This window comes from Anabrus simplex, chromosome 9 (assembly GCF_040414725.1).
Source record: "Anabrus simplex isolate iqAnaSimp1 chromosome 9, ASM4041472v1, whole genome shotgun sequence".
Taxonomy (NCBI): domain Eukaryota; kingdom Metazoa; phylum Arthropoda; class Insecta; order Orthoptera; family Tettigoniidae; genus Anabrus; species Anabrus simplex.
The window spans coordinates 67,781,956-67,797,079 of record NC_090273.1 but is presented as its reverse complement, the minus strand read 5'-3'; the positions used below and the strand labels follow the sequence as shown (position 1 = coordinate 67,797,079).

Genomic DNA, 15,124 nt, shown 5'->3' with positions numbered 1-15,124 from the left:
CTGTTCTCTCTGGTGGCATTCTTTTAATGTGTCCGTAGAAGCAGAGTCTTCTCTTCTTGAAGGATGTTGTGATTTTTTCGGTCCTTTTGTATAGTTCCTCATTTGGTCGCAGTCTAAATTCTTGACCCACTTTCCTAGGCCCTAGTATCTTCCTCAAGATCTTCCTTTCTGTCTTTTCAATGTTTTCTAGTAAGCCCTTCCTGTTCAGTGGAATACATTCGATCGCATATAGACTTTCTGGTTTGATGACAGTGTTGTAATGTCTGATTTTTGCAGTGAATGAAACTGATTTTTTATTGTAGACATTTCGACATAACTGGTATGCTGCTTCCATCTTTCTTGCCCTTTCCTGTAATGCTATTCCTGGTAGTCCTGTTGGGGTTATCCATTCCCCTAGATATTTAAACTTCTGTACTCTTTTAATTGTTCCATATTTGGTGACAATATTTTGTGTCGGATCCTTTTTGTCCTGAATCATTAGTTCCGTCTTTTCGAAGGATATCTGAAGTCCCGTCTTTACAGCAGTCTCTTGAAGTGTTTCAATTTGTACCTTGGCTGTTTCAGTGTCTTCTGCCAGTATTGCCATATCATCTGCGAATGCTAGACAGTCAATTTTGACTCCAGATCTTCCCAGTGATATTCCATTTTTCACCCCTAATTCCATCAGTCTCTTCCTCCACTCTCTGACCACTTTTTCAAGTATAACATTAAACAGAAGTGGTGACATCCCGTCCCCTTGTCGGACACCTGTTTCGATCTTGAATGGTTTTGACAACATACCCATAAACTTAACCTGTGATGTAGTGTCAGTGATGGTTTCTTTGATTAAATTTCTAGTTTTTTTATCTATCCCAAACTCTTCTAACGTGCTTATCAAGGTTGCTCTGTCGACTGAATCATAGGCTTTCTTAAAATCCACAAATATAATCACTAGATTTTTGGCTGTGAGTGCACGTAGTTGTATTATGGAGATTAGGTTGAAAATTTGCTCGCTGCATGATCTCCCTTTCCGGAATCCTGCCTGGTATTCACCAAGTTCTTTTTCTATTATCCCTTCAGTCCTGTTTTGTAGTGCCTTGGATAGAATTTTAGAGGCAACTGGTGGCAATGATATTCCTCTGTAATTGTTAACGTTTGTTCTGTCTCCTTTTTTGTGCAGCGGGTGTATTAATGATGTCTTCCATTCCTTTGGGATGCTCTCCGTTTGCCAAATCTCCTCCAACAGTGCTTCTAGCTGAGTCACTAAGTGTTCTCCGGCATATTTCAATAACTCTGCAACTATTGAATCTTCACCTGACGTCTTATTGTTCTTCAGTCCTGTTATTATTCCCCTGATTTCTTCTTTATTAGGTGGTTCTGAGTCCGGTGTCTGGTTCTTGGGTTTCTCAAACATTAGAGTTTCCTCAGGTTTTTTACAGTTCAGTAGTTTCTGGAAATAATTTGCAAGGTGTTGGCAATTCTGTTCATTTCCAGTGATTAGATTTCCTTCGTCATCTTTGAAGCATAGGGTTGGCGGTTTGTATCTTGTTAAGTTCCTCCTGAATGTCTGGTAGAAATTACGTGTATTGTTTTTCACGAAATCTTCTTCTAGTTTCTTTAGTTGCTGTGTGTCATAATGTTTTCGTTCACCTCTTATGGTTTTAGCTGTTGTTTTCCTTTGTGCTTTGAATGACTCCCAGTCTTCTGGTTTCTTAGTTGAGTTCCATTTCTTCCATGTCTGAGCCCTTCTTTGTAGTGCTTCTTCGCAAACTTCATTCCACCACGGATGTTTCTTCTTTTTACTTCGTAGGATTGTTTGTTCTGCTGCTTGTTGTATTGATGTTGCCATCTCAGTCCAACTGTGACTTTGAATCTTATTTATCCTGTTCTGGTATTCATTCACAGTCTGCTGATTGAACTTCAGATCTTCTATTCTGTATCTTGTAATTTTTGTACCACTACTTTTTCTCCTTTCTGGTGTTAATTTCATCTTAATTTTTGTCAGATAGTGGTCAGAGTTGAAGTTTGCTCCTCTAGCTACATGTACATCTTGAATTTCTCTGGAGTTTTCATAACTGATTGCAACATGGTCAATCTGAAATTCACCCAATAACTTGTTAGGTGATATCCATGTTGTTTGTTTCTTTGGCTTCTTCTGGAACTTGGTGGTCATGATGTTCAAATTGAATTTTTCACACAACTCTATCAACCTCTTACCATTCATGTTTGTCTTGCTGTGAGCCGTGAATTTTCCTGTGGTTCTTGATGGTTCATTCCTTCCAATTTGTGCATTGAAGTCTCCTAGCAGAATTACAACATTTTTCTCTGGAGTATTTCGTAGAATTTCTTCCAGATCTTTCCAAAATTTTTCTACTTTCTGTGGATTTTGTTGGTTGTCCTTATTTATTGGTTCATGTGCATTTATTATTGTGTATTTCTTGTTCTTGTTTTTGAAAGTTAGTGTTGACATCCTTGGTGAGGTGGATTTGAGTTCCGTTATCTTGTCTGCCATTGAATTGTGTACTACAAATGCTGTTCCAAACATCCAGAGACCTTTAGTGTTTTGTATTTTCTCTGCTGGTTTACCTTTATAAATCCTGTAGTTGTGTGTTTGTACCGTATTTTCGTCTTGGTATATTGTTTCTTGTATAGCTAATATTTTCACCTCTTGTTCATCCATCATTTTAGTCAGTTCCATTTGTTTCCCTATTTTCAACATCGAGTTTACATTCAGTGTCCCTATGAACGTTCTGTGTGTACATTTGTGATTTGTCTTTGGGATTCTAAGACCCTCCGACTGGTCTTGACTTGCGCAATGCTGCTGGACCCCCGGATCCGAATGCCCAGCTTCGGTAGCTTCGCCACCACGAGGATATGAGTTACTCATTGCACCTTTCATGACTGATACTTGTTTAGAGCTTGTGCTTCTAGAAATTTGCATTTCCATCTGCTACGACTTGGTTCGCTGCACCAAGAAGTTTTCCAGGCCGCCCCTAACATGGGGAACAGACGCTACGGGAATGGCAGAGTGCTTTTTAGGCGGCACTCACTCGCCTTGTCACATTGCCGTTACTGGATATATGTGGCATTTCTTAGAGACTATGGTGCCCTCCATAGTCCCACCACATCCTGGTGGCAATGCCGCTGTTGGTCCGGGACTGCTTATTTGTCAGGTTTCCCTGCTTATATCGCAGCTGCCCTCCATATCTGGAGGGATGCCCACTATCCGCCACCTGTGGACCCGCCTGGTCGCAGTCAGCTCTGCGTCCCATACACTGGGCAGGATTATTATAATTTTTTTTTTTTTTTTTTCCCCCCCCTCAATATTTAGTGCTCTGTACACGCTATGGGGTGCATGCTATTGTGAGTGACTGGAAGAAGGGAGTCCTAGTGCTCATTGCCTCAGTCATCCCGTATTAGGCATCGTCCAACATTGGACCCTGGGCAGTACCTGCTATGACCAGGTGGGTATTCTCTTGGCAGCTTGGTTTGGCTACAGAGACCCTTGATCGGAGTGGGTGGCATTCAGGGAGGATGATTTCGTGCATGGCTTCGAAACAAAGTTGCCCATCCCAAGCGGTCCTCCACCGAAGTCCTTAACTTTTGCTTCCCTGAGAGGTTCAACTCCCTGGGAGCATGCGCAGCATGAAGGAATGGGATCCAGCTTCCCTCGGTTTCTGGTTGTTACCAGAACCGATGGGTACGATTTTAAGCTGGTAAAATCAATCCTTTTTAGTAGACACATTGAAGGCGTCTATGGTGAACTTGATCTCAAGAAAATATGCAACGGTAGTTTGTGTTTGAAGACTCGTACAGCACTGCAAGCCGATCAGTAGTTTAAGTGCGACCACTTTGGCGAAATCCCCGTCAAAGTGGAGGAGCACAAATCCTTTAATCTGGTTCGCGGAGTCATCTTTCACCGCGACCTTATTTTGAACACTGACGAAGAGTTGATGGAATACATGAAGAACCGTGGCGTGACACACGTCTGTCGCATTAGCGCAAGGTCAGCGGTGAAGACGTTGCCATGGTGTCTTAATTGTCTCTTTCAAGTTGTCAGTGTTGCCAGAGAAAGTCAATGTAACAACTTATCGTTGCGATGTGAGGCCGTACTTCTCGCCTCCTACGGGATGCCATCAATGTGAGAGATTCGGATGTATGGTATCTCGTTGTTCAAATCAGTCTGTGTGTGGTACATGTGGAAGAGTAGCTCACGTCACGGAGGAGTACACAACTCCGTACAAGTGCACTAACTGCTCTGGTCTTCATTCTCCTCGGGATCGGAACTGTCCGACATACCTGAGTGAGAAGAAGATAAAGGAGATCAAGGCCCTGGATGGTCTTTCCCACCAGTAAGCGCGCCGTAAGTTTAATTCTACAAATACACCTGCCCATACCCTCGACTACAGCATGATAGCTCAGAGTCTCCCAGGTCCATCTTTCACGACATCGTTACCTGTGATGATCGCTGCGCCCAAGGCAGCTATTGCTCCTGAGAGCAAAGTCGCGAAGAGTATAAGCTCGAAGGTGCGGACCACACTTCCTTCGACCACCAAGAAGTCTGTGCCGGCTGGCAGTTCTAAGCCGGCACAGAAAGGGGAGAAGGCTAAGTCTCCCCCCCTTAAGAGGTCGGCGAAAGCCGTGCCCACGCCGGCGGAGGCGGCATCGTCGACCAGGGCTGGGAAATTATCTCCCAGCCCGTCTAAACTTGAAAAGAAGGCGGAGAAGAGGAGTGCCTTTACCAGATGCTCCCGCACTTCTCCTACGTAGGGGAAATCATGCCCTCCATCCGGAGGGTATGAGTCTGCGCCAGCAGGTACGCCTGCTCCGAAACCTGCGCGCTATCCCTCGTATGGGGACTTCCCGCCCCCGGAAGAGTCGAAGTTCTGGGCATCAGTCCCGCTGTCCGTCAATGACGGGGCGGACGTTGAGCTGTCATCTACATCTTCGAATGTAGATGTTGATAGTGTTTAGGTTTAAGAGCATCTTGTCGTTCATAACGTAACACTCTTTTTGTAGTCCACACTATGTCACTGTTACAGTGGAATTCTAATGGTTATGACAGGCATCGTGCTGAGCAGCGCCAGCTCATTAGTGAGTATGCGGCGAGTATAGTCTCTATTCAGGGGACAAACTTCAGACCACGTCATTGTACGGTCTTGAGAAATTTCAGACTGGACTCTACAGAACGATATTATTCTCACCGGGCTTCTGGCGGTGTGGGTATTTTTGTTTGTTCTGATACCTTTAGCAAAGAGTTTCCTCTAAGAACCCCACTGAAAGCAGTTGCGGTGCGGATACCGCTGCCTGTCATGACAACAGTGTGTAACGTTTATTTTCCACCAGACCAGCCTTTTAACATAAATGATGTTACTGATCTTATAGATCAGCTACTTCCTCCCTTCCTTTTATTGGGCGATTCACGCCTTGCCCCAAGGGTAGGGAGTTGGAAACATTAGTAACAGAGCTGGATTTATGTATTTTGAATACAGGTGAACCAACTCATTTCAGTGTACGTTACGGCACATACTCTCGGATAGACTTAAGTCTATGCAGCCGAGCATTGGTTCCACTGTTTTGGTGGAATACACACGATGATCTCCGTGTGACAGTGACCATTTTCCCATTATTCTTACTTTGTTGAAACAAAAATCCGCCGAGGCCCCTGGAACGAAGAAATTGCAGCAGCTATCAAAGAACGTCATTGCGCTCATAAACGATATCGTAGGCAGCCTACTGTGGCCAACTTGGTAACATTTTAAAAACTCCGCGCTAAGGCGTGAGTTATTATTTGCCAAAGTAAGAAAGCTTCATGGGAGAGATATGTGTTGTCTGTGACGTCACATACTCCATCATCTCAAGTGTGAACTAAACTTTGACGTATTTTAGGTATCCAAGGTTCATCTTCTGTACCGGGAATTTCCATTGCAGGCAGTATCATCACTGAACCACTCTCAATTGCTAACCATCTAGCTAGCCATTTCGCGGATGTGTCTGGCTCCAGGAATTACCATCGTGATTTCTTCGCTGTGTGAAGCGGGGGGCAGAACGTCATCACCTTAGTTTTGCCACTCAAGCTTCAGAGGACTATAACGTGCCCTTTACGGAGTGGGAACTCCGCAGCGCTTTAGCGCTTTGCAAGGACACTTCTACTGGACCAGACAATATCCATAACCAGATGTTGAAACACCTTAGTGAGGACAGTCTACTATATCTCCTTCGTGTGTTCAACCGAATCTGAATAGAGGGTGAGTTTCCATCTCTGTGGCGAGAGGGCATAGTCATTCCTTTCCTCAAGCCTGACAAAAATCCTAAGTATGCAGGAAACTGTAGACCTTTTTGTCTCACAAACGGCTTGTGTAAGCTATTTGAGAGGGTGGTAAATCGCCGACTTGTGTAGTGTCTGGAGAAACGCGGACTTTTGTCCAAGTACCAATGTGGTTTTTGAGCCGCTCGCTTGACCACTGACCACCTGGTACGCCTGGAGAGTTCTATCCAGGATGCATTTCTCCGCAAGCAGCATTTGGTGGCTGTTTTCTTTGGCTTAGAAAAGGCCTATGACACCACATGGCGATATGGTATCCTTTCAGTCCTGCATCAATGGAGATTTCGAGGTAACTTGCCGGTATTTATTGCAAACTTTTTTTCCCTCCGTCTATTGCGTGTCCGAGTTGGGAGGGCATATTCGCAGTACCACATTCAAGAAAATTGAGTCCCACAGGGATCGGTACTTAGTGTCACTCTGTTTGCGATTGCCATAAACGGTATCGCAGTAATACCGTCGCTATATGTGGATGATTTTACTCTCCGCTATAGCTCGCATGATATGGCAGTTGCAGAGCGACAATTACAGCAAGCTATTAGGAGAGTGGAACAGTGGACCTTAGAACATGTTTTCCACCGCAAACTCCTCTGTTGTCCACTTTAGTCGTCAACGTCACCCACAACCTGAGCTTTGTTTAGAAAATGTTGTTCTTCCCATTGTTGGCACTTACCGATTTCTTGGGCTCCTTTTCGATAGCAAATTATCGTGCGGCAGTTAAAAGTAGAATGCACCAAGAAGCTGAATATCTTGAAGTTTCTTGGCAGCATTAATTGGGGTGCTGACTGCACAGTGCTCCTATGATTCTATAGGTCACATATTTCATCCTGGCTAGACTACGGCAGTGCAGCATATGGCTCAGCAAGACCAAGCGTTCCACTACAACGGGGTTAGGTTGACGACGGGAGCTTTTTGTACAAGCCCCATTGCTAGCCTGCTCGCTGAGTTTTGGTGTGCCACCTTTACATCTGAGGCACCAGCACATGCTTCTTTCGTATGCTGCAAATTTGCGACAGATGCCACTTCACCCAACTTATCCTTGTGTATTCAACAATGGAAACCGTTGGCTGTACGCTGCTTGTCCTCGAGCAACACGGCCGTTTGGAATAAGCTTGGATAGCAGTCACAGATTGTTTCACATACCTTTGGTTCCTTGCCTTGTCAGACAACCAAGTGGGGTACCTCCGTGGGTAGTAGGATGACCTGTCCATGTCCCGTTGGAAGATGGAGTGGCAGTTCACTCCTCTTCCAGATAAGCTGAGAGCGATAAAAGGTATAACGAAGGTATTAAGCACTTTCCTTCGGGCCTCTCGGTGAGAAGCAGTGGTATTATGTCGTCTTCAGATCGGCTACGGTATCCTGACACACTCCCATCCATTGAAAGGAGAACATCCTCCGGTGTGTACTTGCGGCGATCATCTTACCGCGGTACACATCCTTACAGAGTGCGTGGACCTGGTCGGTCTGCGCCGTAGCCTAAAACTTCTGAGTACCATCTCCCTCATCCTGTGCGATGACGAGTAGTCAGCAGACCTCGTCATCCATTTTATGAGGGATGGTGGTCTTTTTTATTGTGTGTAATAATGTCCTTTGTCTTAGTGTATTTGTGTTAATTGCGCTTTTATCCCTTTGACTCTGTTTTAGTTCGTGTTTGCATATTTTAATGTGTTATTTTAAGTTCTAACATGAATTATATATATATCTGTACTTCCAGGCAATGCCTTACTCCATTATCACCTCTATTTTCTCTACTTTTATTAGAAAATAAGGCATTGTGAATTAGATCCACTGATTGTTTTAATCTCATAATCATTTTTCATCACTATTTATTTTAAACTCTAGTCAGTGGATACATTTTAATCTTTTAATTATCATCTCATATCGTCCATTTCATACCATTAGGGGCCGATGACCTTAGATATTAGGCCCCTTTAAACAACAAGCATCATCACCATCATCAGAGGTTAGATTATATTTTAGCATGCCTGGTTTAATTTCGGTAAGGCTATTCCCATGTAAATTTATAGCGAGAAGGTTATAACTTTCTACTTTTTCTTTTTTATCTTTTTTTTTTTTTGATAGTGGCTTTATGCCGCATTGACACAGATAGGTCTTATGGCGACGATAGGAAAGGCCTAGGAGTTGGAAGGAAGCGGCCGTGACCTTAATTAAGGTACAGCTCCAGCATTTGCCTGGTGTGAAAATGGGAAACCACGGAAAACCATCTTCAGGGCTGCCGACAGTGGGATTCGAACCCACTATCTCCCAGATGCAAGCTCACAGCCGCGCGCGCCTAACGGCACGGCCAGCTCACCTGGTCACTTTCTACTGGTGCTTGATATTTTTTTCATGGTACATACGCAGTTAAGTTAGGTGACGTCGTTTGAATAAGAAAACTGAAGCGTTTGCCACAAAATGCAACCTTCGATAATGTTTCCTCGCTATGTGCACTTGCGAACTATCTCGTCAACATTCAAAGGCAATATCAGAGTTGATTAATAATACCCATTGAATGCTGTTCCGTAAAGAAAATTAGAAATGGAAAAGGAGAACTTGTTTTTGTAACAAATACGTAAATAACGTAGTCGGTAGCAGTTGTTAACTTGTTAGAAATAAAGGCTAAGTAAACAATTGCTTAATTTTAATACTCTACACTGAAATGAAGTAAGAATGTGATACACCTCAAGATATGACAGAGAGCATCACTGATTTCAGAGGTTAGTTTATATTTTCTTGCATCTGATTATATATCAGAGGCTATTCCCATGCAAATTTATAGCGAAATGTTATCATTTCTCTACTGGCGCTTGAAATATGTTTTCACGATACATATAGTACAGTTAAGTTAGAAGGGGGTGAACACTATTTAACAGATACTGAGAAAGCAAACCTATTTAGTAGGGAATTTAGAGATTCAGTAGATGATTGTCAAGAGTTGGAAACCGAAACAGAAGATAGAGAGGGAGAGAGACAGAGGGAAACAAGAAGCTTCTCATTCACAAACAAAGATATTTTCAGAGAAATCCAACTGCTTCAGCAAGGAAAAGCTGCAGGAAGTGATCAAATTACTGGGGAGGTATTAAAGACAATGGGGTGGTACATAGTGCCTTATTTAAAATTTCTCTTTGACTATGTCATAAATAATAGTGTAATACCAAAGGAATGGAAGGAATCTATAATAATACCAATTTATAAAGGAAAGGGTGATAAAAGGAAACCAAAGAACTACAGTCCAATCAGCCTGACCAGTATAGTTTGTAAAATTCTGGAGAGTTTAATATCGAAGTACATCAGAGGGATATGTGATGATAAAAATTGGTTCATGAGGAGCCAGTATGGATTTAGAAAGAAATTTTCTTGTGAGGCACAACTGGTGGGTTTTCAGCAGGACATATCAGGTCAATTGGATTCAGGAGGTCAGTTAGATTGCATAGCCATAGATCTTTCCAAAGCTTTTGATAGAGTGGAACATGGAATATTATTAAAGAAATTGGAGGGATTAGGATTGGACGTAAGGGTTACACGTTGGATAAAAACATTTCTAAATTCAAGGGTTCAGAAAGTCAAAGTAGGAAATAATGTATCTCAGGAAGAGAAAGTTTGGAAGGGAATTGCACAGGGTAGTATAATCGGTCTGTTACTTTTCTTAATATACGCAAATGATTTAGGGAACAATATAACATCAAAAATAAGTTTGTATGCAGATGACATAATTGTTTATAGGGAAATAAACAACATTGAGGATTGTTCAGAATTACAAAGGGACCTTGAAAGTATCCAACAATGGGTTGAAGAAAATAATATGAAGGTTAATGGAGGCAAATCAACTGTTACAACTTTTACAAACAGGAGCTTTAAAACTGAATTTGAATATACTTTGGATGAGGTAGTTATCCCAAAAGATGGCAAGTGCAAATACTTAGGTGTGAGATTTGAAAGTAATTTGCACTGGAAAGGTCATGTTGATGACATTGTTGGGAAAGCATACAGATCGTTACATGTCATAATGAGGCTACTTAAAGGATGCAACAAAGAATTAAAAGAAAAAAGTTACTTGAGTATGGTTCGTCCATTATTGGAATATGCAAACAGTGTTTGGGATCCTCACCAAGAATACCTAATAAAAGAAATACATAGTATGCAGAGGAAAGCAGCAAGATTTGTAACAGGGGATTTCAGGAGAAAGAGTAGTGTATCAGAAATGTTAAAGGAACTTGGGTGGGAAACTTTAAGTAAGAGAAGGGAGAAAACTAGACTTATAGGATTATATAGAGCCTATACAAGAGAAGAAGCATGGGGAGATATCCGTGAGAGGCTTCAGTTGGAAAATAATTATATCGGCAGGACTGACCACAAGTATAAAATTAGAAGGAATTTTAGCAGAAGCGATTGGGGTAAATTTTCATTCATTGGGAAGGGTGTGAAGGAGTGGAACAGTTTACCAGGGGTAGTGTTTGATCCTTTTCCAAAATCTGTACAGGTATTCAAGAAGAGAATAAACAGCAACAGAGAAAATAAATGAAGTGTTAGAGGGCATTCGACCAGTGCAGGTTAATGTAAATAAAAAATATGTGTGAAGAAATTAATTCCATCCCCTGGTCAGAGGAGTTTGGACAGTCAAAGTAGGGAACTGCCTGTAGGGGTGAAGTACAGTGGGGACTTCGAGGGCCCTGGGACCGCTACGGTAGCTGTGAAGGCCCTTCAGGAACTCTGAAAAGTGGTGGCAAAAGGGGCTCGGTTTAAGACGCAGCAGGTCGTTATGCTACTTAGTTTCCAGAATGGGTAAAGAAAAGAAAAAGTAAATAAATGCAATGTAAATTTTATTCTTATACCAGTTGTACAGTATCATTTGAAGTAATTCCACTTACTGTATATCAGTTGACTGTAAGTACAGTAGTACAGGAGATATTATAAGTAGAATTTTGTAAACAATATAAATTTATTAAGGATGAGCTGTGTGTTTAATAGAAAACATTGTTAGCATAAATTGTATAATATTGTATTATAGGAAAATTTTCTTCTCTTTTTAATTTAATATTTAGTGCTTGACAATAATGTATTTTAGTGTACCATTTGCCACCGAGGTAGACGCCTTATTTGCAAATAAAGAGATTTTGATTTGATTTGATAATGTGCTTGAAATGGCACTCCTCTGTGTCCAGGATAGTCTGAAAGCATAGAATAGCTTGCTGGACGAAGTATTTCCATGGGTATGCGTGCTACCACTCTGGATATGCTTACCTTCAGAATGGCACACGTGCAAATGTTCCCCAGATAAACACCCAAAAATTGCAGGAGTTCAAAACAGATCAGGTCATAGCGGCACCCAAGCATTTGGAAACTATAATAAGAATTTGATCATCACCGAGCGAGTTCCCCATATGATTAGGGGCGCAGAGCTGTGAGCTTGTATTCGGGAGATAGTGGGTTTGAACCCCATTGTCAGTAGTCCTGAAGATATTTTTCTGTGATTTCCCATTTTCACACCAGGGAAATGCTGAGGCTGTACCTTAATTGAGGCCTCGGTCACTTCCTTCACACTTGTACCCTTTTCATTACCCATCGTTGCCATATGACCTATCCGTGTCGGTGCAATGTAAAACCTATTGTAAAAAAATTGTCATTAAATGTGTTATGGAGAAGCTCTTGTCTTGACAAGCGATGTGCAGTGGAGCTCGACCCTGCATAAAAACAGATGTATCCAATGTATCTCTGTATGCCTGTAGGGCAGGTATCATACATTGGCAAAGCACTTGCAGTCATGTTGGCCAGTCACGTATGTCCTGGACTGAGCTCTGTAGCTGCAGTCGCTTAAGTGCGGCCGGTATCCAACATTTGGGTGATAGTGGGTTCGAACCCCACTATTGGCAGCCCTGAAGATGGTTTCCCATTTTCACACCAGGCAAATGCTGGGGCTGTAACTTAATTAAGGCTACCTCCTTCGCACTCCTAACACTGTAACGTCCCATCGTCACCAGAAGACTTATCTGTGTCGGTGCGATGTAAAGCAACCTGTAAAAAAAAGAAAAAAAAGTATGTCCTGGGACCTTGAGCGCCAAACTCTTCAAAGAAAAATGGGCAAATGATTAAACTGGCCGTGAAACCACAGTCACACATTCACTATGCAGATGAACTTCATGCACATCAATTTGAAGTGAAGATCCCCCTCCCGGTCATTCAGTGTGTTCACCACACCCATAAGAGAAAAAATGTACTCAATCACTCCATAGGATGGGCCAAGGCCAATTCTCTTGAATTTCAATCCTTGTGAAGAAGCAAAGAGCGAAGATAATACGTTCTCCTGTATCTTGCGGTGTCAGCTGCCGTATGGTATGAATCTGGTATGGATTCCACTTCATAAAGTTCAAAGTACCTTCGGAGCTATGGAGCTGGAGCATGGAATGTTGATTTGCCATGACACAGCTCGCCAACTGCTTGATGTGGTTGCACACAATATTGTTGCTACAGTAACAGCGATTTCTTCAACGATCTATGGCGTGACCGGTTGCTGGCCTGTTCTAAGAGTAACACATAGCTCTTTGCTTTCTTTGAACTTCATCTTGTTCCGAAAACAGTGTAGAAAGAGGGTCCCTCTGAAATCCTTTCATGTGGCGATATTCTTGAAGTGCAGCCAGTGTTGCTATTATTTTGATAAAAGAGCTTCACCAGTAAAGCCCTGCTCTTCTTGTCCGAGCCAATGTTGACTCTTCGATGACTGCAGGGGGTTCTGGTCCACGAGTCTCTTAACACCCGTCCCCCTATGAATGTGGGCAGTAGAATAACACCTACAGTATCCCCTGCCTTTCGTAAGAGGCGACCAAAAGGGGCCCCAGAGGCTCTGAATTTGGGAGAGTGGTTTGGCGACCATGGGGTTCTTAGCTGAGTCCTGACATTACCTCCACTTACTTGTGCCAGGCTCCTCGCTTTCATTTATCCTATCCAATCTATCTTGTTCAACTCTCGTTCTTTTCCGATCCTGACAGTATTAGGTTGCGGTGCGTGCCTTTCGTGGCCCTTGTCTTCCTTTGGTCGATACCTTCAATTTTCGAAGTGTCCATTCCATTTTTTTCTCTCTGATTAGTGTTACATAGAGGATGGTTGCCCAGTTGTAATTCCTCTTAAAACAATAATAATCCACCACCACCACCACCTCTCAAAACCCATGTGTGATAATGGCATCTGGTGGTTAGTCATAGTACCAGTGGAAGTGGTAAGCATGCAAATCTTGCTGCCCATAATCTGGACATTATTTCTATTCTTTCTCCCTCTCTCTCTGTGTGTGTGTGTGTGTGTGTGTGTGCGCGCGCATATGTATGTGCGTATGTGTCACTTCTGTCTAGAGCAGGTGAAATAGGGAACGTTAAATTGTACCGGTACGCTCTTGTTATATAGGAGTAGTCTGTCTATAAAAATACAATTACATTTTTGCTTTCCCTTTGAAAAATAGAGGAACAAGAAATTAAATATACAATCTCAATGAGGATTATTGTTGTAACAATATAAACAACTAAAACAATAAAGAGAGCTGGAGTGAAAAATGAAGACAGATAGAAATGAAAATTGAATGAAAAAGTGGAAAGTAAAAGAGTGTACAGTAATGCATGAATAAAGAAACAAAGCCAAAACAAACTACAGAACTTACAAGAAATGAATTTCGTTTTTTGTTTCTTACTGACTTCAATTTTAAGATAAATAAATTCTACAAATGAAACTTTCTCTAAACAATTCATTAGCCAAGTGTATAATTGGCAGGCATTGTTGGTGACCATATCTGTTCATCAACCAGGGAAGTGGTTGGCACAACTACTGTTAATTTCAGTTAATTTCTTGCAGGTGGTTTGGAGAAAGCTTGAAGAAGGACCAGCGCAGAGAAGATGATCGCCCTCGTGCAGCTGAATGAGATGTGCCTGTCCGCTATGTCGTATTGTGTTTTATTATTATTATTTTTATTTATTAGTAGCTGCAGAGTTCCAAAGTTATATATTGACAATAATATTGTATAAATAAGGCATTTTCATTCTCTGAAGCATAAGAATGTTATTTATAAGTCAGGAAGATGGAAGGAGGAGGTGTTGGGGTACATGTTCGTATGCATTTTGTACCAGTTCCCACCAGTATTTTAATATAAAAAATAATATATACAAATGATACAGGGTACTAATAATAAAAATGTACACTATTTTACATTTGTATATTTTTATACTTGTGAATATTGTAACATAATAAGTTATTTTTGTACCTCTGAAATTTACCTGTAATTGCTAAACATGTTACTGTAAAGTTATGGTTTAAAATAGTTGAAGTAAAAGTTCAAAAATATTTACTCTTGTATTTTTCCTGTTATGAAAATATATTGTTTCTCTGGAAGTAGAGAGATTTATCAATTTTTTTAACATTGTGGGTGAGGCTTTCACATCCTGATCAAAAGGTCACTGAATGTATGTATATCCAACCCATGTCCAGTTTCTCTACAGAGTCGGGTCAAAAGTGAGGTGAAACTTTACAGTGAGTTTTATGACCAGATTCCCTTCCTGATGTCAGTCTCATCAGAAGAGTTAATGAGATGAAATGAATGACATGTTATATGGTAGTAGGAAAGGAGAGGGTGAAATCCAGTGTTGGCTCATAGCCTGCTCTTGTCGAATAGCACCAAGGGGTCTGTTCAAGGCTTTTTGTCCTCATCCGACAGACAAATCATCATCAACAGCGTCATATGCCCTCACTCCATATGAGCACTGAGGAGAGGTTTGGCACTTAATCCAAGTTTTTGGCATGCAATCTAGTGATTATAAATTGTCACCACCTGTCCTAACCTGCCGGCCA

General features: G+C 41.8%; 1 protein-coding gene across 1 annotated transcript in view; it reads left to right on the top strand.

Annotated features, from left to right (window-relative positions):
- The window catches only part of Ccdc85 (coiled-coil domain-containing protein 85), a 47,947-nt gene extending 33,279 nt beyond the window's left edge, over positions 1 to 14,668 (top strand). The window contains exon 5 of the mRNA XM_067154125.2: positions 14,135 to 14,668. Coding sequence (XP_067010226.1) covers positions 14,135 to 14,179 — 45 coding nt within the window. The 3' untranslated portion in view covers positions 14,180 to 14,668. The remainder of the gene's footprint in view (positions 1 to 14,134) is intronic.
- The last annotated feature ends 456 nt before the right edge of the window (positions 14,669 to 15,124 follow it).